The sequence below is a fragment of the Corvus hawaiiensis genome, chromosome 26, assembly GCF_020740725.1.
Source record: "Corvus hawaiiensis isolate bCorHaw1 chromosome 26, bCorHaw1.pri.cur, whole genome shotgun sequence".
Lineage (NCBI taxonomy): Eukaryota > Metazoa > Chordata > Aves > Passeriformes > Corvidae > Corvus > Corvus hawaiiensis.
Genome location: NC_063238.1, coordinates 15,699,386 through 15,726,587, shown reverse-complemented (window position 1 = coordinate 15,726,587; position 27,202 = coordinate 15,699,386). Strand labels below are relative to the sequence as shown.

The following is a 27,202-nucleotide window of genomic DNA, read 5'->3' as shown; positions in this document are numbered from 1 at the left end:
GCCCTGCCAGTAAGTGCTCTGTATGATTATCTCTAAAGATACCCACCACTGCTTGAAGAGATCAGAAAGCAAACAAAAACCCACAGAGAAAGGGGGAATCTCAACATCAGACAAACTTCATTTGTTTTAATAACAGACATGATTCTTTTCATAAAACTACTTGTGTGGCATTGCCTAAATACACAAATCGCAGACATTTGGTTTGAGAATTATTTCATCAGAGGACAGAAGGAAAGACTGGGTGTCTTTTCATTTGATAAAAACAACATTTTAAGGGCATTAGTCGTCTTTTAAAAAAGGAAAAAAAATCTCAAAACAGACAAAATCCACTGCCGTGTCACTACAGCGTAACTTCAGCACTTCTTGAGGGAAAGAATTTCTTGCACAAAGAGAAATCTCTTCCTAGTTCTTATAATAGTGATAGAACTTGAGCTGTCCCTCAAAAACTAATTCTTCAGAAATTTCGTTTCATTAATTTAGAACTACCCAATCAAGCTAACATATTTAAAATAACTTCTAAATAAAACAACTCAGAAAAGCCAGACTGCAGACAGCATCTGAATTCTTATGGTTCTCTAAGACAGGAACAGTGGACCTTCACTGAAGTATTTCACACCACTTGCTAAAGACAGTCATCCCTCTCTCCAACCTACCATGGGCAATTACATGCAACTTCTAAAAGCAAGCAATTGAACTTTACCAAGGAAATTATGATTGTCACAATGCAACAGAATATTAAGGCCAGTGAATAATAACTGAGTAGTTATAAATAACACAAATGTCTACTAAAGCCTGCTTTTCCAAATAGAACCAGAACAAAAGCACAACAATTCTGTAGTGTACCAAGTGTATATTTCAATTTACTGTAATGCAGTCTAACAACAAATTTGGTCATAATTTACCAGATATACATAAATGATTTAAGTAGTAAAAGGAGATTCAGTTCCAAGAGAATAAATTCATACCTTGAGGAAAAAAATCCCAACAAAACAAAAGGGAAAAAAAAAAAAAAAGAAAAAAAAAGGAAAATACATTAAGAATGTAGAGCCAGGTCCAGTTTCTAAGCATTAAGTGAGCAGTATTCTAATAAAGCAGATTTAGGTGAATTTCAGATATATATATATATATTTATATATATAGACAGATCTACCAATTGTAAACTATGGTTTTAAAAGGGATAAATGGGATGGAAAAATCTTTATGCTATACTTACATATTCACAAAGCAGAACATTACTTTAACGTTTAAAATACTTTTTCATTCATATCTTTGCCCAACTAATTTCTACTTTGGACCCCACCAGAATTACACATTACTCATTTCAGTCTAGAACAATGAGAATAAAATGTATTCTTCAGTGTAAAAAAAGGCATCCCGCCCTCCCCACCCTCCCCAAAAAAACTATTCATGTCAGGTTTACAATGATGTGGAAACTACCAATGAAACAAGTGGATGATTAAAAAAAAGCATTTTAATTCCCATATAACTGTAGTTCAAACTTATCATCTCAGTTTCAATCAGCAAAAACAATGTCTTAACATTATGTTACTGTTCTATGGACAACAGTAAAGCTTGTCTCTTTAAATACATACCAACTTTGATCAGATGGAGCACCAGTAAGATTCTGTCCATCAAAGCATAATTCAAAGTTATCCACACAACTACCATAATTTAGTTACCTGATATAAAATAGGAAAAAATATACTCATTTTAAAATTAAACAAAGTTGAAAAATATGGTGACCCTCAATTGTTTTTTATACAGTACTGTCACACTGGCCTAGCTATGTGTCATGACAAATGCTCTGCATATTTACTCACTGTGACATAACAGTACATCAGACTTACTGTTCCAATGATTGCCTGAATTCACTTGCCTTAGGCTAAACAACACAGAGGAGTTTAAGGTGAAGGTGTAATGCCCTCCCCTCCCTATGAAAGGGGCCTGAAATCATTGGTACAATATTACAAGCTTAGGAAAAAAAAAATCCAGGTGGCTACGAAAATTCAAGTTTCAATGCCTCCTAGAAAATCTGAAACAAAGAGCATAGGAGCATATCCTCCTGAAAAGTAGACAACTCAAAGAGCATTATTTTGCTTTGGATTTTTTGTTTTTCTTTAAAAAAATTCCAGCAAATGAGCAAGTTAAATGTAATTTGTTTACATTAAATACTAACAATAACCCATGAAGTACAAAAAAATAAAAAAAAGTTTGTGTTCAATGATGAACGATGGGCACAATAGCCTAGTGTCCAATTCATATCACATAAACAAGCCAAAAAATGGACAAGTAAGAAATTATAGACCAAAAAGTTGTTTTAATATGACACTTTCTCCGTTCCTTGTATTTTTATTCTGTGGGACTGAGGTATACACCAGGGAAACCAAAAAATTTTGAGAGAAGGGGGGCCTTAGAAGAGGGAAGAAACATTATTACATCAGATACCTTTTAGAATGACTGTCTCTTTTGATTAAGTGGCACAAGAGTTACCCATGCTCTGATCAGTCTATTATTTTCATTACTGGTCATTTCTTCTGCATTATCATTTTGAAACTGATGAATCAACAACAACCTTCTTTAAAAACAGACACTAAATTAATGCCATTAACAACTTCTCCAGTGCTTATCACCCATAGCACCTGCCAGCACAGAGCCAAAAGTTTTCAACCCAAATTTCAATATGGTGTTGGCAATATCTGTGACACATATTTAAATGATTGGCTTTCACCTATCAGATTACGGGAGAGGTAAGTTTTGTATGGCAAAGACATGCTTGTGGAAAACAAGAGCCACTAGCCCAAATTAGCTTCACTGACTCACTGACAAAAGTACGAGTGGATTTGGGAAAGCTGTCTTTGTATTTCCATACAAAGTTGCAATTTTCTTCATTCATGTTAACAGATACATGAATGTGTAACATAATTACAGTTACTACTATGTCTGAATAGGACCCAAGTAGCTATAGCCTATAAATAATAAAAAATACATTTTTCTTTTGATAACTGACTGTAGATGTGAGGACTCTGTATAATTCAACCAAATGGTTGTATGCTGTACAGTCCTGTGCAAATATAATAAAAAAATTAATAATCCTTTTTTTGCTATAAGGCTTTGACCCTACATTTTCACAGCAACATAACTACCATCCAGCCTGTACCATATTTCGCAAGCCTTCAGTCCAAAAATTCAAACAGTCAATCCATACAGTGTCCATTTGCAGCACCCTGAAGTCATATGCTCTGTCAGTCATCTAAAGGCATACAAACTTCCCCGGCTTCATCCCATCGAGACTGGTCATTCTGTTCTTCTACATCATCACCAAGCTCCTCATCACCTTCTCCCACTTCATTTTCTTCGTATTCTTCATCCCTAGGGAAATCTGTGTCCTGCACCTGGTCTGCTCCCTCTTGCCCTCCAGGTTGAGATTTATCTGCACAGTCTACACAAACTCCATAACGTCGTGATCCATGTCTTATTCCAACGCTGGCTGCTAGCATGAAAATCTTCTTGCACACCATACACTTATACTTTTTATCCTTTTTATGCACCTGTGGAAGAGAAATTTTACTAGCTGAATATAGGCATATCAGGTAACATTTGCATATAGTACTAGAAAACTATTAATAATAACAGTAACAATTATTAATATAAAAATTCCTACTTTTAACTTTCCCAAAAGATACCCAGCACTGTTTAGAATAAGGAAGGACTACTGGAGATCTACATATGTACTCCTCAACAGTCATGAGCTACTGCCCACAACCAAACGACCTCCTTGGAGCTCAGCAGGTCACCTGTTCTGTACGCAGGTGAGCGTTCAGTTCTCGACTCCTCAGGGTACAGAACAAGACTCAGAAGCAATGAGAGCAGCGTAAACCCTTACACCGCACACAAGATAACAACTTGTTTAGAAAATTGCTTTTACAATTTTACATCCTAGAAATATTAAGAACAAGCAAGAGTTATTAAATTTAAGAATTCAAAAAGAAAAATTCTTCTTCCACAATTTCTCCTTCCCAACAAAATCAAAATCAACATCAACTTTCCAGGTTCCTTTGGTAAAATTTTTGTCCTGTATTTGAATCTGTGTGTAAAATTAGAAGGCTGTTGTTGACTAACCATGAATTTTGATTTTGAATTTTTAAGTATGTTGTTTGTACAAGTAACTGAATTCAGCAACCATGTATATTAGTTATTATTATCTAGGAAAAAATTAAGTTGAAGACCTCCTTCCATCTAGTGTTCCCACAACAGATTACAATTATGTGCTTAAATATCTCATTTGAAGTCCCATTGAAAAAGTTGCAATTTTAGATAAAAGAGAAATTACCACCCAGATGAGGGGAAAAAGAAATTAGGTCAAGATACAAATAGTTATTTCAGCTCTGCTGTATAATCTGTACAGCTGATACATGTGTTTTCCTCAGCCTCTAGACTCGCTGTGATAATACTTCACACAAGGCAGAATGTTTGAGAGTTGTTGAACTGAAAGTGGAAGGGAGGGGAAGAAAAAAAAAAAAAACCAGAAAAAAAGAAGTGTTCTGACTTCAGGGAAAGGACACTTAAGTGAAAGCACAGAACTGCACTGTGCTCACTCTACAACTATTTTCACACTGTCTGACTTCATCTCCTTTTGTGGAGGAAAAAAACCTTTCAGCTACAAGTCCTGGTCAGATACTGCAGGACAGAAAACTAAAGTCCCACTCTACTCTTCCGGGCAGACCAACTAACTCCCACTGTTGCTGTTTTCTCTAGTGAGCCACAAGGAACATGGCCATCAATGAAGCAGTAACGCCTCAATTCTCTCAGCCTTTCTCCACATGAGAAATGATCCATCCCTCCAGTCCTTTTCAAAGCACTCCTCTGGAGTAGCTCCAACAGTTCCACATCCTTCCTGTTTTGGGGACCCCAGAGCTGGATGCAGTGCTCCAGGTGGGGGGGGTCTCTTGAGGGGCAGAATGCCCTTCCTCACCCTGCTGGCCATGCTGCTTTTGATGCAGTCCAGGATACATTTGGCTTTCTAGGATGAGAGAGCACATTGGCAGCTCATGTCCAACCTCTCACTCACCAGCACCCCCAATCCTTCCCAGCAGAGCTGCTCTTGACATGTTCATCCAGCAGCCTATAGAGATACTGAGGGTTGCCCCAACCCAGCAGCAGCACCTTGGAGAAGTGGAATTTACCCCACTCCATGTACTAACCTCTTCTATCTACAAAACTTGTCTTGCAAAATGAGGGGGTTTTTAAAATCACAGCTTGGAGAAGTGTTATTACTTTCTCACCACCATATGATCTTGCTTTTATTACTGCCCTAAAGCACACCTTGGAATTTATACAGTATATATTACAATGAAGTGTTATTTTTCTTACAGACTAGATACAAAGTACCTACAAAATATCCAAGACAGAGAATACTTTCTCTGGATCCTCAGCAAAACAAGTATTCAAGTCAAATTCTGAGTGATGCAACTTGCACAGGACAGGGTTAGCTGAACTGCTGGTTATGATACTGGTAGAATGCAAGTCAGACAGATGTTTACTTTCTGTATCAGATATTTTTCATTCTTTCCTAATCTTAAAGCAGATACTATACTATAGCTTTGTCTAGTTGTGAAATAAACATTTCAGAACTACCCCAAGACATTGTGCAATTGCTGAATTAACAGGGTGCCCTCACAGAAAATGGTGATGCAGCATTATAGACCAAGATGTGCTGTTTTACTGCAGTAAAGCTAAGCCAAAACTGCTTTTCATTGTCTGCAGAATACTTATATACACTGCATCCCTTTATCACATCACTTTCAATCTTGAAATGACTGTCTTCATTGACACTGCATTTTCCATTAAGAAAACAAGAGGTACAGTTATCACAAAGAGATGTTTATCTTCATCCATTTCAGATTAAGATGGGACAATTTGCATTATGTCAAATCAGAGAACAGTTTCTTCCAACTACCAAAATACCTGAAAAACCCTATAAAACCCCACTCATACATGTGCATACATATACATGAACACTTGAGATTACCTACCAAGGAATGTCTCTTTACATGCTCTCTTCGTGTAAACAGCTTCCCACAGATGTCACAACTGAAAGATCTCACGCCTGTGTGAATGAGCAAGTGTCTCTTTAGTGTTCTTCTGTATTTGGCTACATAATTACAGTGTGGACACTTCAACTTGTTCATGATTAAAGCAGAGGAATCACCTGCAAGATAAGAAGCCATCAGGAGAACAGATGATGAAATACACACAAAAAATATTTCAGTATGTTCTGTCTGGTTCACAAAAATAAACAGGTGCTGAAACAATAAAGCAAAACAGATGACTTTTCATCAGCCAAATCAGGACAATGCCTGCCTGCAGAAATCACAAATGCTGTAAGTTCTCCATGTACAGTTCTACTAGAAAAATACCTACTTGTAACCAAGGCATTTTTACCACCATTTTTACCAGAAGTCTTATTTCATGAACTGGAGTAAGTTAACTACAATTTACCAATGTTCCATTTTTCTAGAGGTCAGTTATACCAGAAAACACTTTCTTCTGGATTAGAAACCCTAACTCTGCAGCATTTAGACAGTCGCAATCTTCTCTCCCAATATTCTATTTAGAATTACATGCAGGAACTTTCTGCCAAGGTCTGACTTGACAAATCAATAAAAAGAAAGTATAACTAAGTGAGAACAAATATTGATAAAAGGAGTAGAACACTAAGAGGTAGCAAAATTCTGAAACTCTCAAAAAGGAAGTTACTGGTTCAGACTTTACCTATTTTCTACTTTGATCTAACAGTAAAAAAATAAAAAGAGCAGAAAAAATTTCTGGAAGTACCAATTTCTCACTTCTTCCTTATGATGGAGGAGAATTCTTTACATAGTTTGCTCAAAGGATATACGTAAAACAGGTTTCATACAGCTGCCTACTACTGTGTGAAAAAGAACAACACAGGATACTGTGAAGTGGAAAAGGCCACACAGGACTACAAGGACAGTTTTGATAAGAGCACATTGACTCAACTTATTACAGGTGAGAATTTATGATCATCATCATAACCATCTAGAAGCATCCAAAAAGCACTGGCTAAGGCTGTGTGATTATGTGCAAGAGATTCTAATGTTCAGGCTGGCAGGAAGAAAACATAAGTAACTGTGAGATGTGTGCACATGTCTGCAGGTCTGTATCTAGAGTTGCCTCCTTTGAGCTTCAAAAGCCATCATAACATGGAAGTTACATTTTGCTAACATTCACAAGTTTACATTGGTATATTAAAGCACTCATGTGAGCTACATGTCAACATAATGTCACATAATGGCTTACATGGAATAAAGTAAGTCCTACACAGGCAGACATCAGGGCTCTAAGATATATAATTTAATGATTTAAGAACAGGCAGACCAAAGACCCAGGTTCTAATTTCTTAACTGCCAGCAAACTTCACCTCCTGATAACCAAATTTCTTCTACTGTAAACCCCAAAATATTTAAAACAAACCATAAGCCACATCCCACTAACAGCTCAAAGTTAAAGAAAAGAGGTAAGCATTACTATTACCCAGTACTTGATACCTTCTTTTTACTGAAGACTTTATGTATTTAAGGAACTAGCAAGAATTGTTTTAGATACGGTGGTGTTTTCAGTATGTTTTCAGACAGAAAAATAATTACAGATAATTGCTTGCTTGAACTGACAGAAGAAGGCTTAATTATAGCTGCAGTGAACTAAAAACATTTATTGCAATGAAATTTTTATTTTTAATAGCAAGACATGTGCTGAGATTTCCTGTTAAAATTATATTTAATCCTGTATCTTCACCATCAAAGTGTTCAATTTCAAGGGCCATTTATCTGCATTTAGCTTAGTAAAGGGGCGGGGGGGGGAAGCTATCAGGTCACTAAAGACCTCAGGTATCTTCACACTCAATCACAAAACAAGAACTGATATAAATCACATTCTGTTTTTACTCTTCCATACATTTGAATTCCTTTTCCTCCCTCCAAGGAAGTATGATCCACAAAGGCAAATGATATGGAAGAAGATTAAATGTTTACATAAATAACCTCATAACCCTCTAAACAAATGAATCAAATATTATAACCAGTGATACAAAAGATAGAGAACCCCTATCAGAGGAAAAAACTGAACCCACTCTCCACCAGATACACTTACCATTTTCCCAAGCTTCTTTTGGCCAAGATTCTGGCAGCAGTCCATACTTAAAATCACTTGAAGTACCCGGTAGCAGTCCATACTTGAAGTCACTTGAAGTACCCGGCAGCAATCCGTACTTGAAGTCATTTGAAGTACCCGGCAGCAATCCGTACTTGAAGTCACTTGAAGTAGCTATTAAAAACACAGTCTTACTTTAGCTTCCTGGGTTCTAATCAGTCTAATCTAATCTGTTTAGCAAAATATATATCCTTTTCAAACTGTGACAAAAATTTTTCTGACCTTAAAACAGCAATTATAGTATTTTTTCACATAGTATTCAATACTAAAACTAAGAAATAACTGCATTCCTAATTTCAATGAAATGAGGCCTTTGAACTACTCTCCACAGCACCATTTCTTCTCCCCATCCTGAGAAAAATTCAAAGCCCTTTTCATACTACAGGGACTTTGATGGTAAGGATATGTATTCCCTTACTATCATCAGGAGGGGGGGCTGAAAGGTTTTCCACTGGATTCTCTTTACAACTGCTTCATGCAATGACTTCACCCAGACTGTCACAGGCACCTTTATTTATATAAAGTATCCTACTGTGTCTATCCTACTATATTTAGCTATGTCTAAATCCTTTTCTGAATAATCATCTCTATTACTCTATAACCACATCAATTCAAAAGACCACAATTACTTGGAATATAACAGCTTAAAAGACTAGTTCGCATATTTACATTTGCTCTTAAGACAAGATCTTCTGCAGTTCATGTTGTCTTTGCACCCTTTTTTCCTCTTTAAAAAAATAAAACTATTCAGAAGTGAACAATGCCTCAAAAAGACCTTTGTTTAATTCTATACTTTATAACAAGTAAGAATTGCATCAGTGAACATGGAATCACTATTACAGAGCACAGAGAAGAGAACTATAAATAGTACACAATAAAGCTGCACTAAGAATTTGACAGAATCGTATTTGTTGGGCAAAAACTCTTCTGGCAAGTGCAAATCAATGTTCCCCCCAATCCCCAAGACAGGAGTTTGTTGGAAAACATGAACTCATAAATCCATTACTTTCCTCACAGGCAAACAGCTGTTAAATAAACAAACTGCAGTGGTAACTGGCAGATTTCCTTCTATTTTTCTAGATGGTAGTTGGGTCCTCACACTGGATTCCCAATGTCACCACTGTGAAAAGTCTTGAGGAGATGCATTCTTGCTTTCAAGCCTGAAACTATACATTTTAATAGTCCAAAGACTTATTTTTATCCCTACACTGTTCATTCTAAGGATTTTTTTGGGAAAGGAAATTCTCTTAGGCTAAACCGGCATTTCATGCAGCTTGTGGCAAGCTGCATATTTAAACACTTCCAACTTGCAGTTTTACTGGAAAAAAGTACAGATTACAAATCCTCACAGCATGAGACACAGTAGTTTCATTTACTGCTCAGGCAGCATTACTATTGGCAGCAGTGATTTGGTCTGCAACGTAAGACAACAGTTCAAAAGGATATCACTTAGCAAGTAGGAAGCTTATAATTCTATCCTATCCATTAGACAACGGCAAACAACAAGCAAAGCAGGATCATGACTGCCAAACTAGGCATTCCATCAGAGCTTTTAAAAAGCAGAGCTTGAGTGAATGAAGAGAAATAGCAGTATTTTAGCACATCTAACTACCTATTTTGGTACAAAAAGAAAGAAGAGGGAAGGGAATAAATCTCCCTCTCCTTTAAGAAACAAAGCAGTGAGGAAAATTTTTTAAATTACTGATTCTAATAGCTGTTATGTCCAAAAGAGGCAAGAACTCCTTATACTAATTTGGAGTGATGGACTCCAGCAATGGCATCTCAACAGCTCAAGGAACAGAACACAGATACCCTATAGACATGCCAACTACACATTCCTTTGAGGTGAGGAGGAAGACTTCTTCCTGTAATACACAAGAAAGGATTAGTGAGGAAGCAGTGCTGTACAGTCTGGGTAAGAGCAAAGATGACTTGATCTTAAGGCTAAAAGCCTCCAAATTAAAGCAGACTTCAGGATCTAGCAGAGGAAAAAAATGAAACTACTTTTATAATGTTTAAAGTATTAGATCCTTTCTTTATAGATTTTTGTCCCTGCACTAGAACTGTAGCTGAATGTAGTTGAACAGCTAAAGGTCAGTCAGTAATAAAATATTTTAATCACTTTCCCCCCTTTTAGGATGAATATCTGGAAGATCAGTAGACCAAGTCTTTAATGTACACAGATGTAATGCTATGCTGCATACAGGCAAAATTGTACAGGTTCCTTCAGAATAAGCATACACTATAGATTGACCATAACTAAGAGTTGGACCAAACTGAACACATTTATAACACTGTCACTTTGACAGTTCTTCTGTATTTAAGAGAACACAAATTAAATTTCACTAGGAACCCTTATGCACACAGCTGGTATTTAAGTTTGAGAAAACTTAGCTCAAACCCCTGCATAGTTCTAGATCTTAGCACAAGACTCAGCAGAGAGCCAAACAGATTTAAGAGCTGTCATCTAGTCTAGGTAATAGCTACTAAATCTTTCAACCTCCAATTGGAAGGGAAGACTCACTACAACATGAAAGAACATCAGCACAGATACCACAAGAGATAAGAGGTTGCTACGCACACTTCACTCTCTGCATAGCACATGACTAAGTAGATAATAATTAAACCGAATGCTTATTCCTAGAATAATTCATTGACCTAGAAAACCTGCTTTCTAGATTAAGCACACATTTAATGTGTTCAAAACAAAACCATGCAAAAGGCATCTTTAGTGTCTTAATTGCTCATCCAAACAGGATAGACTTGAATTACACACTGTCTGGAAGCTGGAAGTGCAATACCTAGCCTCTACTACCTTCCCCAGCCAGACATAGAGCCACAGTCAGGTATGCTTCCAGAACACGTTACAGAGCCCTGGGGCTCAGAATATCTTCTCCCATTTCTCCTCTCACGCAGGCTACTGCCCCCTGAAACCTGCTTGCAAAACTAGACAATCATCATCTGACTTGTTCCAGTCAACTTAAAGCCAGATGACCTTGATAGGAGGCTGGAAGCAACTATGGATGCAGTCGTACTGGTAGACTGGGGGTGGGTTGTAAACGGGGAAAGTATAGACAGGTAAGGCAGATCGTTTTGGGGGGGGGGGGGGGGAGCTAATTAGAAGCAATAATATTCTGTGTCTCCAGACCAAGCCATCTGACCACAACTTTTCTCTGATCTAATGTTACCTTTTTACACTTTAGTTGATTTCTAATAGGCATAAGTTAATAACTCAAATGTCAATTATCCTCAAACCTTTACCCATTGTTCCAGCCTGCATGGATAAAAGGCTATCAGTAATCTGATCTTTAATAGAAGTCAGCAACAAACAAAGCCAAAATAATAAGAAATAAAACAGAATTCAAAGAAGCTGATTAACTATCAGCACTAAAATTCACACTATGTTGATTTGAGAAGAGATAAGGACAGTGTGAAATAAAATGAAGTGGTTGTGTAGGCTCTTATGCCACTAACAAAAGCTATCAAAAACATTTTATGTTCTACTGTATTTGTTCTCAGGAAAAAGGATAACCAGAAGCCAGATACAATGATTTTCAGTTTTGAAGACAAGAGTTAGGGGTACACCACCAGAAAGAGAAAACATGTCTAAGCTAGAAACACCCCTAGCTTGACAGGTTTCCCTCTTTTTCTACAACTAGAAATATGCTGATTTGGGGGGCAGAAAAGGAGACATTACTGAGTAGGAGATGATACAGAAAATAATGAGAAGTTTACTGACAGAAGCCACTGAACAGGTCTTATAGAAAAGGACACAGACATATGGTGCGCTGAGGGAAAAGATACAAAACTTTCATTAGATACAGCTGTCTGTAGTGAACTTAACTTCTGTTTTCTTTACATATATTAGCACTGGAAATAGTGCCAAAATAAGAGAAAAAGAAATACTATTTTTTCACTACGTTTTCTGACACTGACTGCTCATCCAGATCAATTAAAAAAGACAGAAAGTAGACAGGACAAGCGATTAGGCCATAGCTTTCAAGGATTGTAAAGAAAGCAGTGGTAATCTACTGATACAATCTGGATTGCTATTAGAGAGCTGGATTTGTTGCTTATGTTAGGTAACATGACAGAGGAAACAGCACTGCGAAGACTGACACACTAAGACGGGGGGGAAAAGAAAGTATCTTGCGCTCCCTTTGTTCCCAGAGTATTCTTCACATCTTTAACCTTGCTTCTTCTGAAAAGGCTTATTCTGGAAGCACATTACTGCTCAACTGCCTCTTGCAACAGAGGGCTTGGACATACTTAAGATATTTCGCCAACACAGTCTTACTCTTACTCATACTCTATTACTCCCAATTGCTCTCAATTTTTCTATTTTTCATTCACGAAAAAGTGGTATATTGCATTGACTATGGAGTCAGATCTAGCATCAACTAATCCTGACAGAAGACCACCAACTGATGCCAAATACATTATTGACTTGCTTTTCAACTTGATTATCATACCTTCCCTGAAAAATCCCTTCCCAAGAAAGTGAAAGCTATTTTGCTGATCTCATCCAACAACTACACCAGTTAAACACAAGAAAATAAGGAACTTTCCTCATGCAGACCATTTATTTGTGTGTTAATTGTTCTCATGAACCATTTTTATTTAGATGTTCATCATCGTCAGTATTTCACAAATGAAAAAAATCAGCACTTCAGATTAGTATTTTTCCAGTAAGTGAATGCATCGCACTGGAACTCAAAAGGATTTTCAGGCAGAGAAGATCTGTAGACACCACAAAACCTTCTTCCCCAACCCATTCACAATAAAGAAAACGAAAAGCAAATTGACAACAGCAATACACAAAACATTGCCTAGAGTAGTAGGGAGAATGTGAGGATCTGCTTGTCTTTGGGATCCTCCCTTGGAGAGGTAGGAAGAGGCTAACCCTTAGATGTTGCAGTGTTATCAGAGGACTTCTAAAAACCTATGACATCTTCAATACCAGACTACATAGGGAATGGGGAAAATAAAGTGGTTAAAGGTCCACCAAGGAATTTAAATCTTTTAATCAGGGTATCAGCTTGAGGTCTAAACAAAATCTGACTGAGGGTTGTAGTACCATGGAAAAGCAGGAAAAATACACAATTCTTTTTTGTTTTGTTACACAGTCAAGTGGGGCTTATTCCTACAAGAAATATATATATATGCGTCCTGATAAGTCCATCGACCTTGATTTCTTCAAATACAAAGATACCTGTCTTTATTGTAAAGTCCTAATCAAGTTGTGTTATGCTCCTCCCCTGTATCATGACAGAAGCTGTGACCAGCACTACATTTTTTGTAAGCAAGTTTAGCTGCTGTTTGTATCCTTCTGAAAAGTAGTTGTTTCTACAGCAAGCTGAACTAAATTCCTTAAGAACCCCAACAAAATCAGTCAGGAACCCTCTTGTTTCACCAAGGGCTGTTTTAATCTTGCACTTCTTGTCCTTTTCCCCATCCCCACCACATGTACATGACAGCATTATCCAGCCTGAAAATCACAATAACAAATTATACACTTGTAGCTTCATAAAGCTATTGGGATATTGCATGCAAGTCTCTGCAAAAATCAACACGGTCAGTTCCAGAAAGCATAAGCAACACCTCACAGCTGTGTTCTGAAGTCTGAGGATAGGACACTTGTATAAAAAAAGGAAAAAAAACCAGGCCCAGATGAAAGACATATCCAAGAAGTGATGAAAATTGACAAAACAACCCTGTGAACAGACATTACGAATATGATTAATTATGTTCACTGAGCTTTTATGAACTTTTATAACTCACTATAACACTGTGAGATGCTGACTGAAAGCATGGTTATTTTCACCATGGTAAATGGTTAATTTGTAGGATGCATGATGGCTGTAAATAGTAAAGACTTTTTAGCAGATTATCAGCTAGGGGGGGAAATACTGTGATAGGTGGTAACATTCAGTGTTTTAGATAAACAGTTACTTTAATATAGCTAAAACTGGAGACGTCTTGAAAGCTTAAGTAAAATGTAAGTAAATATAAATGTAAGACAGTACAAGAAATTTCAAAACCATCCTAACTTTATGGAGCTTTTTTAAAGCTCACCAAAGTGCTACTTTTACAGGGAAGGTGTTAAATATAAACTAACTGGCAACACAGGGTGAGAGGAAGATGAAGCAGCCGATACCCTTATGGATACATGTAGAAAGACTCACATTCAGCAAGGAGCAGTTTAACATATTTGCTTTACTGGAACAAGAGGGGTAGCAGATGCTTCAGAAAGCTCTTACTGTTTATTATCTAATACTTACCTAGCTGGTAACTGGACTGCTGCTTACTGCTGGTAACCAGCTGGAAAATTCATTTACTATAGAATTTGAAGAGTGGCTTCAGGGATAAATTTTTGTAGTGAGAAGAGTGTTCTGAAATAGGCTTCTCTTCCATATATCTACAGTATTTATTTCCCATCACAAAAGCATCAGACCAACCCAAACCTAAATCAAGGGCACAGAAACTCACTCTGCATGTAACTGACAGCTCATAACCACTGATGTTATCCCCATCAGAACATGACAAAGCACAACAGTAGAAGGTCGTTGTTTCCCTTTTAGCAACCAATGGGACAGCATGCTCCTTAGCTCTGAACATAAGAATCTACTATTCTTTATTTTTCTTCTTATAGAATTGTCTTATATCTATTCCAGATGACATTTTCTTATCCATTTTTACCGCTCAGTGCCTATTATTTTTGGTAGCTTTTCATCCCCATAAGAAATTTAATCCAAAACTAGAAAGTTACTGTATAACCTGCAGGTTACTCTACAACTCATTCTTGACATTCTTCCAACTCTCCACTCCTCCCTCTTCCACCCTTTCTTTGGCATAGAGGGAGCAGTTAAAAGAACAGTGTTTAACAGTGGAATCTATCCACAGAGCAAAGCAAAAGAGCCACAAGTAGAAGAGAAAGAATACCTAAAGGTGAAGCACAGACTGTGGCTGAAAAGTAAGCTATACCAAGCCCTACTTCAGTCGCTCTTCTTGTTTCAAACAATATGCAGGCATGCAAGAACTTAGTAAAGGTATTATTACAAAAATACTAGATATGGCTTCCAAAAGACTTCTAACACTGGCAGAAAATGTACTTATGTACTTGGGAACATATATGCTGTGCTCTGAAAATACCAAGGAGATTACTAGGTGACTAGTATTTTAGACTCAATAAAATAAACTTCAGTCTGCAGTCACAGAGCTTTCAATGGTTTTTGACAGACACCACAACACATATTCAGTATGCTCTGTCTCCAATATAGTTCTTTTCATCAAGATGCTATATGGATGTATTTTGTAATCTAATTCTTTACCATAACAAGTTACTGGAAACATTGGTGCTTCTGTTAAAAAAAAAAAAAAAAAAAGGAACAAGGACTAAACATACTGCACTATCCATGTCCTCCATTATTTCTCCAAGAAATCTTCACAGCATATGTACAAAATTCCACAGCATCCAAACAAGTATTTATATCTGTTGTTGGTGCCATCGTACAGTAGACACAGTCTCTGTATTTCCATCAGTAAAAGAGTATTGAATTTTTACCCCATATAAATCATCAACAGAAATCACATGCTAAATTGTGTCAGAAATTTGGTATTTGTGCAGCTAATACACATTTCTTCAGCTCTTGCTCCAGACCTTCTGTTGGGTCCTTTTTCACGGCACTGCAACTAGAGCAAGTAGTGTAGCCCAGCACAGGCAAAATTTTTGTCTGGGTGCTGAGGACTCAACATCCCCCACTATCCACATGCTTTACTTAGGCTAGATCTAACCTGGTGCTGTGGACCTGAGGCCTATTAGCAACTGGCATGTTCCTGAAACACAGTCTCTATTGTCAGTTCAGCCAGAAGGAATCCTGGGCAGTCTAACAAAGCTTAGCCAGTAAGAGAAGTACAGGAAATTCACTTCAGAAGCACACACTCCCAAGTAAAGCTAAAGCAGACCTACCCAGAGTTCAGAGATGAAGACCAGAGATAAGTAACGCCCCTGAAGCATTTGCAGAAGTGCTCCTCAGTACAGCTGCTCCTCCAGAGCTGCGCTGTTGTGCCACACTACTCACTAAGCACATGAAGGTCTCTTGTACTGGAGAAACACATCTCCAGTCCCAGCCTGCACAGCTCTGCACTGGCACATGTCACTGCGGTGCCCAGGCACCACTGGCACCGCACAGCACAGCCATGAGTCCCCACATGCCCCCTGTGGGACACTGCTCGCCTGTGTCCCCAGCCCTGCAGGCAGGAGCAGAGCAAGGCCCCTGGAGGAGACAGGACACCCACAGTTCCTTGTGTTTGAAGCACGCATACATATTTAACTGCTTTAGAAACAAGACACATCTAAAGAACGTTGTTCCGCTGTACCTCAAATCCACCCCTAATTTGGCTCCTAAATTGCAGTAAGTTTTCAAAACTATTAATTCATCAAAAAGTGAGGCAGGTAAATGACACTACTTCAAATGCATACATCAGCTATTCATACAGCATAATAATTTAAAAAATAAAAAACTGAACTTAATTACATTGCCCCAAATGACAATTACACTATGAACATTCTGCTGCTTATAATTCTTTGTGTGACTGTATTTGTTTAGCAAACAGATATTTAATCTTATTCTACCATTTACATTAACCATGTATCCTTAAGGAAAAAAAATCCTATTAATTCTATCACTCTCAGGATTTGTTTAAAGCATAGTTCAACAAAAATATATTCCCTTCTAGTATATGTCTAGTATTGTGGCATCTCTTGCTAATGTTTCACAAACCTGTTGTAAGTGTTTCTATTATAGTAGCCAGGATTACTCTATCTTGTAGCTTCCCACATATCCCAACAATAAGAATCAGCAGAATGTTTCTGGGTGACTCAGGTGAAGATTACCAGAAAGATCTTTTGCTAGTGGAGGGAAGGAAATTACAAAGGCCCTTGCTGTCTGTACTGTCTGTACTGTGCTGTCTGCTAACACTAGCCACCAGTTATCAGTCCTTGATTTTGTGCCGAATAGTTGCCACAGATTAAGTACAAATGTAAGAACTGTAGTTTCTACCAGCTGCTAAGGATCCCCATTTCAAGTGTCAAATGCAAACAGCACATTACATACTGTATGGCACAGCCATTCTCTGCTCTAGCTGATGATCCGCTGCTGTGCCCCAAGGCAGAGAATCAGATTACCGATTTAGTAACCTGAACGGTGTGCTGACTTTACTAATCCAATCCAACATACCTTTACAAAAGTTACAAAGTCAGGTACTTCATTCAATACTTTAATTTTCAAATGACATAACTGTCATTAAGCAATATTTACCTGCTTCTTCTTTAATAAACGACAAATCTTCTTCTGGATATGGGACTGATGGTTGCAACACTGAGCAATCTTCAGAGTTCTCTTCTGTATTAGGTGGTATATTATAAATAAATCTCTTTGCAGTTTGGTTTTTCCTTCTTGCTTTTCCAGGTTCTTGAACTGATTGTCCCTGTGCACCCATGTCATTCCACACGAAAACTTTTCCCTCACCTTGAGATTCATTTTCAGCCATTTCAGGTGAGCTGTCCTGGACCCAACTGCAGTCATTCATTTGGTAGCTTTCCATTTGGCCCTCATCAATAGGGTAGGGATCATTCTCAGTTTTTATGCTACTTGCCAAGTTGGTAAGGTTTCGTGTTGCCCAGAAGCTGGCAACTTTTTGATCCCTTGGAGATAAACCATCCCTACTAACAGATCTTCTGTTGTAATCCACTACAACAGTCTCTGGAGCTTCCGATTTTATACTTATGTTTAAGGCATCTTTAATGAAGTTGCGGCAGGACTGGACAACCTCCGTCATCTGAAGGTAGCTGGCCACCGACATCACTTCAATGGCGTTTTGGCTCGTAAGCACGAGGTTACCAGAATATAAGAAGTCCAAGATGACAGAAAAACCTTGAACAGCAACAACATCTAAATAGGTAACAGTGGTTTGGTTACGGCTTTCTTTGTTTGTAAAGCAATACAGAGTCTTAAAGAAGCGGCTGCCTGCAACCAGGATGTTCTTGTGAGCTCTGAAGACCCTCCCACTCACCACAATATTAACATCGCAAAGAATGCCTTTCTTCCTCTGCTCGTTGAGCTCTTGCAGGAGCTGATAGCAGTAAGAGTTCTCATTTGGCCTGCTGTTAAAATCACAGTATCCTTCATTATTCAGTTCTGATGGTAACTCTGCCTCCTGCAATTAAAAAAACCCAAAAACATAATTAGCTCTTAATGAATACTGTCCTTAATTCTTCAGGACTGTAATAAGGATATGAAACAAACGAAAGGAGACAATTTTAATCAAACTATTTTTTTGTTATTTATGTTCTTGGTTACAAAGGCAGACAGGAATATATAATTAACAAGATATTTCTGAAAACTAAAAACCATGCTCTCATTCTGCACCTTCCACCCCCAAGTTTGTTTCAAACAGAACTAGAAGATTTGCCTTCAGTGCAAAGGAAGGGAAATTTCAGCCAAAAGTAAGTAAATACACAGTTGAGTGTGAAGTGCTTGTTATTCCTAACCCACACACATTAAAGATTCAGGAGTCTCTCTTTCCAAAGATTTAACTAGATGATTCTTACATATCCAACCCCTTGTTCTTCTCCAGAAATCTCCACTTAAACAATTAAGCAGGATCCTGATACGTGATTCAGCATTTTCTTCATGCTGAGATACGAATACATAGATTAGGCCTGTATGTCCCAATCTGTCCTGAATGTTTTAAAGGAAACATATTTCTAAAGTAGATATAACAGCAAAGATATTTCTTCTAGTTTTACAAATTAAGCGTTTATCTTTTGGTTTTTAACTGTAGCAGGTTTAGGATTAAACAGTGTATCACATGACAAGCAGGCAAAATACTGCAGATGACAAAAAAACCCTTGACATAAGCTTCCATTACAATACCTAACTAAGACTTTCTTGAAATAAGCCTCACAAACTTTCCAGTAGCAACGCTGGCACATACTTATCACGCACACACCACCTTTTTACAATGGGATCTCAAACATGGCTTCAGAATTTTGCTAAAACCTGATCTTTTCATACAATCCAACACCAAGAAATAATTCATTATTAAAGATTAGTTCAGTCAGGGAGAGGTCAAGAGATCTGAACTGGATTTTGGAGCACATAGAAGACTTCTAACTCATGTTTAGATAATGATGATTCAGCAGCTAGGATAATGATGGCAGCAGCTAGGAGAAAGCAGAAAACACAGACTGGCGTATTTGAGACCATACTTATATGGGGTTGACATATGCTGCCATCAAGAGCAGCAACAAAGACAGTCTGTTTCATACTACATCTCCAAGATTCTCTCTTCTTCCCTAGCAAAACTGGATAGCTCCAAGCCAAATCATTATTTTCTTCTCTCATCATCTAAAACACCTCACTGATTAGGGAGCTGGAGGTGTTGTTAAAGCTCACCTGCCTCAACATTATACATCAAAATCAGTATTAAAAAGGTAATGTTAGCACTGTCATGAGCCCATAATCTATGCTGGGACTAAAATACACATTGCAGGAAAGTAATACCCTTAATTTGAGACTACAGCAGAAACCAGCTACATAGATTAAAAAAGTCACTTTCCACCACATAGAAATTAGTGGATTAAATCACCTCACCTCAATTTACAACCCCACTGGAATGACAACTGAGGCTGTATCTACATCTAAAATGGTATTTACATCTATAAGCAGCAAATAAGGCCCGGTATAACCAAAAGAGAAACTGCGCCATTTCAGTATCTCCTGCAGAGAAATTTCGGTTTGCTGTCACATTCAAGTTGCTTCTGAATCTCTACCCTTCTCAGAAAAACACTTCATTGAAGAGGAAGAAATAAAAGCAATTAGGCTTTTATGTGAAAACAAGCAATAGATCTTTGCCCAACCTCATCTTAATTTTTTCTGTGTACTTTCTGACACACCCCAAGTACTCCCTCAGATTAAGGTTGTGAAACAGTTTGCCCCAAATGTGGGACAGCTAAGTCTGTCACTCTAAATTCTCAGCAGATTTGGGTTCTGGACTAGCTTCCTGTCACTTCAGCTACGGAGCACTGCATAGTTTCAAAACACCAATTACTGACACTGGATCAGATTAAGATGAAAATTATGGTACCCTAAAGTGTTGTCACACTCGTCAATCATCAGTGACTTGCACCTCACACAGTAAATGTTAGGTAGATGCTATGATAGCTGCCAATTTCATTCTTGAGAGCACATTAAACACTGCATAAAATTTAAAAAACAACCTGCAGCAGTTCTTTTCTTTTGACAAATGTCTGATTAAATAATAGAGACAGAGCACATTTTAACTGAGCAAGTATAAGTACCCAATCAAGCTGGGACCATAAATAAATTGATATTTACAGTGAGGGGCTTTTGTTTCCTGAGAACAGGACAAGCTCAAGGAAACTAACATTGTGCTCAGTTTCAAATAGTTAGACTTTTCTGCATACACAAAAAGATAAATTACTGTTTTATATGTATAATTCATTAATTAAACCTGCCCAAAAGCAAACAGGAGCAGAAACAGATGATCAAAAACTGCTACTAGACATTTAGTTTGTTAAGTTTTCTTTCTCCTACTGTTCCATCAGCATACTCTGTCCCTGGGAGGAAGAACAGTGAGGGCAGGAAGAATTAAAAGAAAACCCAAACCAATATAACCACAGATTCCATCTCAGCTGCATGTATATGAAAAGTAGTTATGCCACATTTTTTAATTCTCCACTACCACATCTTGCTCTACAGCAGTTCCCTGTGCCCCCAGATTAATTGGATCTTCTAACAAAGTAAGCTACCAGTAGCTTCTTAATCTGTGCAGCTACAGAGCAAAATGATCTCAAAATATGGTCCCATCAGCTGCACACGATGCTCCACTGTCATTGTACACACACAGCATCGCTCACAGACAACTCAGCAATTTCAAATTGTTTCATTCATTGCCTAATATCAAATTGAGTAGTTTGAGGTTTAGTAAAAACACTACAGGAAAATACAGTAAGTGATAGTCTTTACTCCGAGGCCTGACGTCCTCCTCAACTTCTTTGCTCTGCTAAGAGTAAGTCAAGAAGTTAACTTAGAACACTGTAATGTAACTCTTACATCTGAAGCATGACTTCCATTCATCACTGCTCACATAATGCAAACAATTCCAGTTCGCATGGAAAAAATAACACATCAAAGGCCTTCCTCCTTTTGGAGAGCTTCTGCCTTAAACCAACATGCCTGTTAGGCTGGAGAAAGCTTTTCTGGCAGTATTTCCAAAGCTTAGCTTTAAATTATGTCCAGAGAGAAAATGTTTTAAGATGATGGTTTGAGAGGAGGAACCCCCAGCAGCCAATAAATCTGCATCTTATGGACCCACATTCATCAAAGAATTAAAATATTTTCCCACGATTTCCCAGTAAACATCCATTTCTTAAGATTCTTGCAACACAATAGTCTGTTTACTACAAAAAACAAAGGTAGTTTGAAGCTGATGATAGATTTCCTTAAGCTTTAATATGGAGAAAAATTATTTTAAAAACTAGAATAGAAAAATATTCAAGGCTTTGCTCTTAGAAAGAAGCATCGGCTGACAGCTCAATACCCTTGAATTACAGCAGCTGCAACCACTTGTGATATATTTTGGCATTCCAAATTAAATGTATCCCAAAAATAAACCAAAATCATCACTCATTTCTTCACGAGTGTAATATCCAACAGACCTATAGAAATTTCCACTGCTTTACTGTCTTAACACCTACAATTTCCTTTCTGCGCTTGAGTGGTGGCACTATGCCATATGTTTATTAGCAGCTGCTAAACATGCCCCGCAGTTGAGGCTTGTCAAGTCCATAATACATGTGTGCTGTCTCCAACAAAAAGGCTGAAAGATCTCTCCCAAGTTTCATTAAATCTAAACGGCTTTGCTGCCTCATTATGTATGTTGGAAATACGGTCAGGGTACAAATTACCTACTGTTGTTCCAAGTATCTGGTATCACAGCATTAAGAAAAAAATAGAGCTATTGTTTTGGTATTAATTTAAACATATGTATCAAAAGAAATTCAAGTGCCATTAAGAGTATGAAAGGATACGGAAATTAAACATAGAAGGGAAAGAAAACAGAGATTCTTAATCAGGTTTTTGATAAAGCAGCTGTAACATGAAAGTACACCACAAAGAAAACTACACTGACTCCTGAAAAACTGCAAACTTGTGAGAAGTTTTTAATGGAAATCTAATTGCAGAGGGGTGCACAAAGCAATGTTTTCCACTTGAAAAAAAACCAATCTCTGTACAGCTACCTTTGTCCCAACCTTATCTTTAATACAGTGCAGAAGAACCACTGACTCATCTATCCTACTGTTTCATTTATTATTACAGTTACTACAATTTTTTCTTAAACTATCAGTGGTATAAAAGCAGAGATTCATTTTTACAAATATTCCCATGACAATGAAAGGTCTTCAAATAAACACTTACATTCTTCAAATACATACTTACATTAACTTGTAGGCTACTGTGATAACAAGCCAATATTCTGTCCTCCCTTCCACCCTCCCGGTATTTAACAGTTTTACAAAAGACTGAGGATAAGTGGACAGAAAGAAAACAAAAATAAACTGAGTAGGGAAAAATGCTTGGAATAGCTTTTATTTAAATACAGGTAAAACAGAGTGAGAAGCTTCCAAGTGTGGCAGGGATTAGCAGCATCCACCAACACAGGAGGCTACACAGTGACAGAACATAACTTCTACAGAGTAACCATTCAAAACTCAAAGTTAGAAACTAAGCAACAAGACGGTAAAGAATATGCTGCAATAGCATTATGCAAAAGTGGAACATTTTCAAAGATATGAAGAGGTAACAGAAACTAAGAATGAAAGTTTCTTAATTAGAAACAACTAATTGAAAGCAAATTTGGCTGAAACACTGCAGAGTGAATAGCAAACCCCAGAAGACTGGAGAAAACTAGTAAGACGACCTACTACCATGAAACATCTGTAACAGTAGCTGCTATAAAACTACACTCACTGAAAAGGTAGTATTAATCATCTTGAAGGTGAATGTTGCATTTGTAAATCCAAAACTAATATTTTGGATAACCAGTATTTTGTGCACCATAAGGTTTCCCTTCCAGTCCTGTAATAGCTTCACATAAAACTTGCATACATTTTCCAAGTAGTTCTAAGAAAACTATCGTTCACCTAACGTTTTATCAGTCATCCTGTAATCCTGATATCCTGCTCGAACATTTGACTAGCAGCTCTTGTCCAAGGTACCCTGAGCTCCTTAGAGTGCTCAAGTAATAACCTCAATCCAACTATCGCATTGTATTTCAGACTCCAAATAAAGCTATCCAGCCAAGGTGGGTGTTTTAATTAAAACTGAATTCTAAATTCAGAAAAACTGAGTGACTGATCAATTAATTCCGGCTAACAGCCTAACAATTCAAGGACTAGCCTAACCTCAAGCAATACTAGCTAATATCCGCAAGCAAGTTGAACGCCAGCGAGGCGATCGAGCGAACTTCAGTAGCGCAGGCATCCCTAGCAGAAAAAGCTGCAGAAGGCTGCGGATTCAACACAAGTATTCTTTAGGGGCTTTCCATCCCCATATATTCTAGGGCAAGCCCTGCCTCATTCGTGAAAGCAGCCAAGAAACACAGTGATTTGAAGTTCAGCGGGGAACGTGAAGAGTTTCACTACTCCTATAGCGTTAGAGCGACGCTGGCATAGTAACACGGCTTGCAGGAAACCACATGTTTATCTCAAACACACACCAAGCGATTGCAGACTTCTTGCTCAGCAACTCAATCTAAAGTAACGCAATCGGGGAAAAAAAGATTTCAACGTGAAGAACTTGAGTACACAGAGTTATCCGATTAGTGAACCGGGGCCACACCGCTAAGCACGGCAGAGCAATTCCAATTTCACGCCTCCGAGTCCCCATTTCACAAGCGGTCGCCGGCCGGACACTGGCCTCCCTCCGCCTGTACCGCAGGAGGAAGTTGTAACGAGCGTATTTAAATCAGTGCTGTGACACTGGGATTCGTACGCAACTTTTTTCCCACATCGCCGGTTTATCTTCACGAGATAAACAGATGAACTAATGAAAGCGGTACCCGCCAGCGCCGGACGGATAACGGGAACGGAGTACAGCCCCGAAAAACAGCTCGTGCTGCGTTTGTGTGCCTGCCCGCATCCAGAGGGAGAGTCACCCCAAATCCCAGATGGGGCTCGTCTCCCGCTCCGGACACGGCAAGCGAGAGCACCGCGGCGTGCCCAGCCCGCCGAGCAACAACAACCACGAGCAGCCATTTAAAGAAGTTCACGCACGTGGGCACAGGAAAACCTCACCGATGCGAAAGGGGAGGCCGGGATTGCCCCTCCCTCCCCGCCGCCCCCTCCCCGTCCCGTGCCGTGCTGTGCCGTACCTGCTCGGCGCTGCCGGGCTCGTTGAGACGATGCTCGGCGGAAAGGTGGTGCCTCAAGAGCAGGGTGCGCTTGTAGTTGCGGGTGCCCTTGCAGAGCTCGTCGTGCCCCCCGGGTAGGGGCGCGCCGGACATGATCAGCTCGGGGGGCGCGGCGGCGGCGGCGGCCGCGGTGCACCAGGCGCAGGACATGAGGCCGGTCTCCTGGCAGTAGTAGAGCCACGGGAACTCCTTGAGCCAGGAGCCCTGAAAGGAGATGTGCAGCTTCTGCAGCAGGGACTTGGGCCTGGCCAGCGGGAAATGCCGGATGCTCTCCCCCTCGCCGCTGCCCTCCGCCTCATCCCCGCCGTCGCCCCCCGACCGCCGGCTGCTGCTACAGCTGCCGCCCTCGGCGCCACTGCCGTCCCCCAGGCTGCCCCCTTCGCCGTCCTCCTCGTCGTCGCTGCTGTCACTCAGCGAGCCCCCGTCCTGGACCAGCTCCTTGCCCTCCAGCAGCCCCTCCGTCTCCAGTCCCTCCGCGCCCTCCAGCTCCATCTCTTCGTCCGCCCCCCGCCCATTGAAGTGCTTCCGCGGCCAGGCCGCGGCCTCGCAGCCATTGTTGGCGGCGGGGTGGGCGGCCAGGAGCCCCCCGCCGCCGCGGAAGGCTAGAGTCCGGCGGTTCCTCTCGGCGAACATGGGGCCGGCGGCGGCGGCGGGGGGCGACGCCGCGTCCTGAGGCAGCAGCAGCTCCTTCTCCTCGGCGGTGGTGGCCTCCAGCTCCTCGGCCTCCAGCCCCTCCAGCTCCGCCTCCTCGTCCGCCCCGCGCCCGTTCAGCGCCTCGGGGTCCTGCCGCTCCCAGGCCTCGGTCCCCGCCGCCGAGGCGGCCGCCGCGGGGGTGACGAGGCCGCCGCCGCGGAACGCGAGCGTCCGCCGGTTTATCTCCGCGAACATGGCGGGCGCGCCCCGCGCCCCCCGCCCGGCCGAGCGCTCCGTCCGCCGCGGGAACGGGGCGGGGGAAGGAGGCGCCCGGCTGCCGCGCGGGGGCGGCGGCCGAGAGAAGCGAAGTCCGGCCGCTCGCTCCCCGCTCCCCCGAGTCCGGCCTGGATCGCGGCGGGCGCGGGGCTGCCCACAATGGATCCCGCTCGATCGCTCAGCGGCGGCGGCGCTTCCGTCCCGACAGGCCCCGGATCGGGTCGGGTGGCAAATGAACAACGGGCTGCCCACAATGCACCGCGGCCGCCGCCCGCCGCCGCCGCAGGGGAGGGGAGGGGAGGGGGGGCGCGAGCGGGGGGCGGGCAGGAGGGACGGGGGGGCCGGCGGGGGGCGGGCGCGCGCTGCGGCCGCGCCGCGTCACGCGCCGCCCGCCCCGCCCCGCCCCGCCCAATGTGGGGTGGGGGGGGGGGGGGGGGGGCGCGACGGGGTCGACCCCCTCCGTCCCTCCTTTCCTTCCCCCACATCTGCCCGCGCCGAGGGGCCGCCGCCCGCCCGCTCCGCTGCCGGAAGCAGGGAGGGAAGGGGGTCACCGCGGGTCCCGAGGGGCAGCGGCCGAGCCTCCCCGGGGCCGGGGAGCGGCGGTACCGTTATAGGCGCGCGGGGCGGCGCGAGCGCTTCCCGCACGTGCCGGCGGGGCGGGTCCCTCTGCCGGGCGTAAGGCGCGAGGCGCGGCGCGCGCGGTAACGCCGCCGGGCGGGAACGGGAGCGGGAACGGGAACGGGAGCAGTCGGGAGCACCATGGGCAGGTGCTGTGGGGTGACCCCGCCGGGCTGCACAGAATCACAGAATAGGACGAGTTGGGAGGGACCACAGGGAGTCATCCGGTCCAACCTCCCTGCTCAAGCAGGGTCAGCCTAGAACACATGGCTCAGGGTTGCTTCCAGACGGTTCTTGAGTAACAGGGAAACTCCACGATCTCTGTGGGCAACCTGTTCACTACACCGCCACTTGCTCACTTCTCCCCCACGCCCAGTGGGGGGGGAAACAGAAAAAGAAAAGCAAGGAAACTCATAGGTCGAGTTACAGAATTGCTTGGTATGTGAAAAAATGAGAGAGAGGGAAGCCAGAAAAAGTGCTCAGGCAGTCACTGTCCACTCTCCAGGGGTATGCCAGTTCTCAAGAAGATGCCCAGCCCTTTCCCAAGAAAAAGATGGTTAATTTCCCTAAACACTCTCCTCTGTGCTCTGCCCTGGAGCACAATGTTATGCAGCATGGAACACTGCTGTCCTTGGTTTAGTTGTGTCACCTCCCCCCCGTTTGGCACCCCCAGTCTTTTCTCTGGTGCAACAGAGTAAGAAACAGAAGAGGCCTCGGTGCTGTGCCGACACTGTTCATCAGTCACAGCCCATCCACCCACTGTGAAGAACATTTAGTCAGGTCCAGTACTGCAGATAACAAAGTATCTTAAGAGAGGGACAGTGATGGAGTCTTCCAGCTGAAGAAGCGCAGTGTTGTCAGCGTCGTGTAATGCTCGTACATATATTCAGTGGCAAAAAAATACACCCCTCTGTGTCTTGGCCTGGAAATAACACGGGGGGGACAGCTG

The 27,202-nt window shown here is 41.1% G+C and overlaps 1 protein-coding gene across 1 annotated transcript; it reads right to left on the bottom strand.

Annotated features, from left to right (window-relative positions):
* Positions 1-833: 833 nt before the first annotated feature.
* On the bottom strand, positions 834-25,898 carry ZBTB10 (zinc finger and BTB domain containing 10). Its single transcript, XM_048286761.1, has 5 exons — positions 24,688-25,898; positions 17,550-18,447; positions 8,170-8,343; positions 6,033-6,208; positions 834-3,548 (listed from the first exon to the last, which is right to left on the bottom strand). The coding sequence occupies exons 1-5, from the start codon at positions 25,612-25,614 to the stop codon at positions 3,243-3,245; spliced, it is 2,481 nt and encodes an 826-aa protein (XP_048142718.1). The 5' UTR covers positions 25,615-25,898; the 3' UTR covers positions 834-3,242.
* Between the last annotated feature and the right edge of the window lie 1,304 nt (positions 25,899-27,202).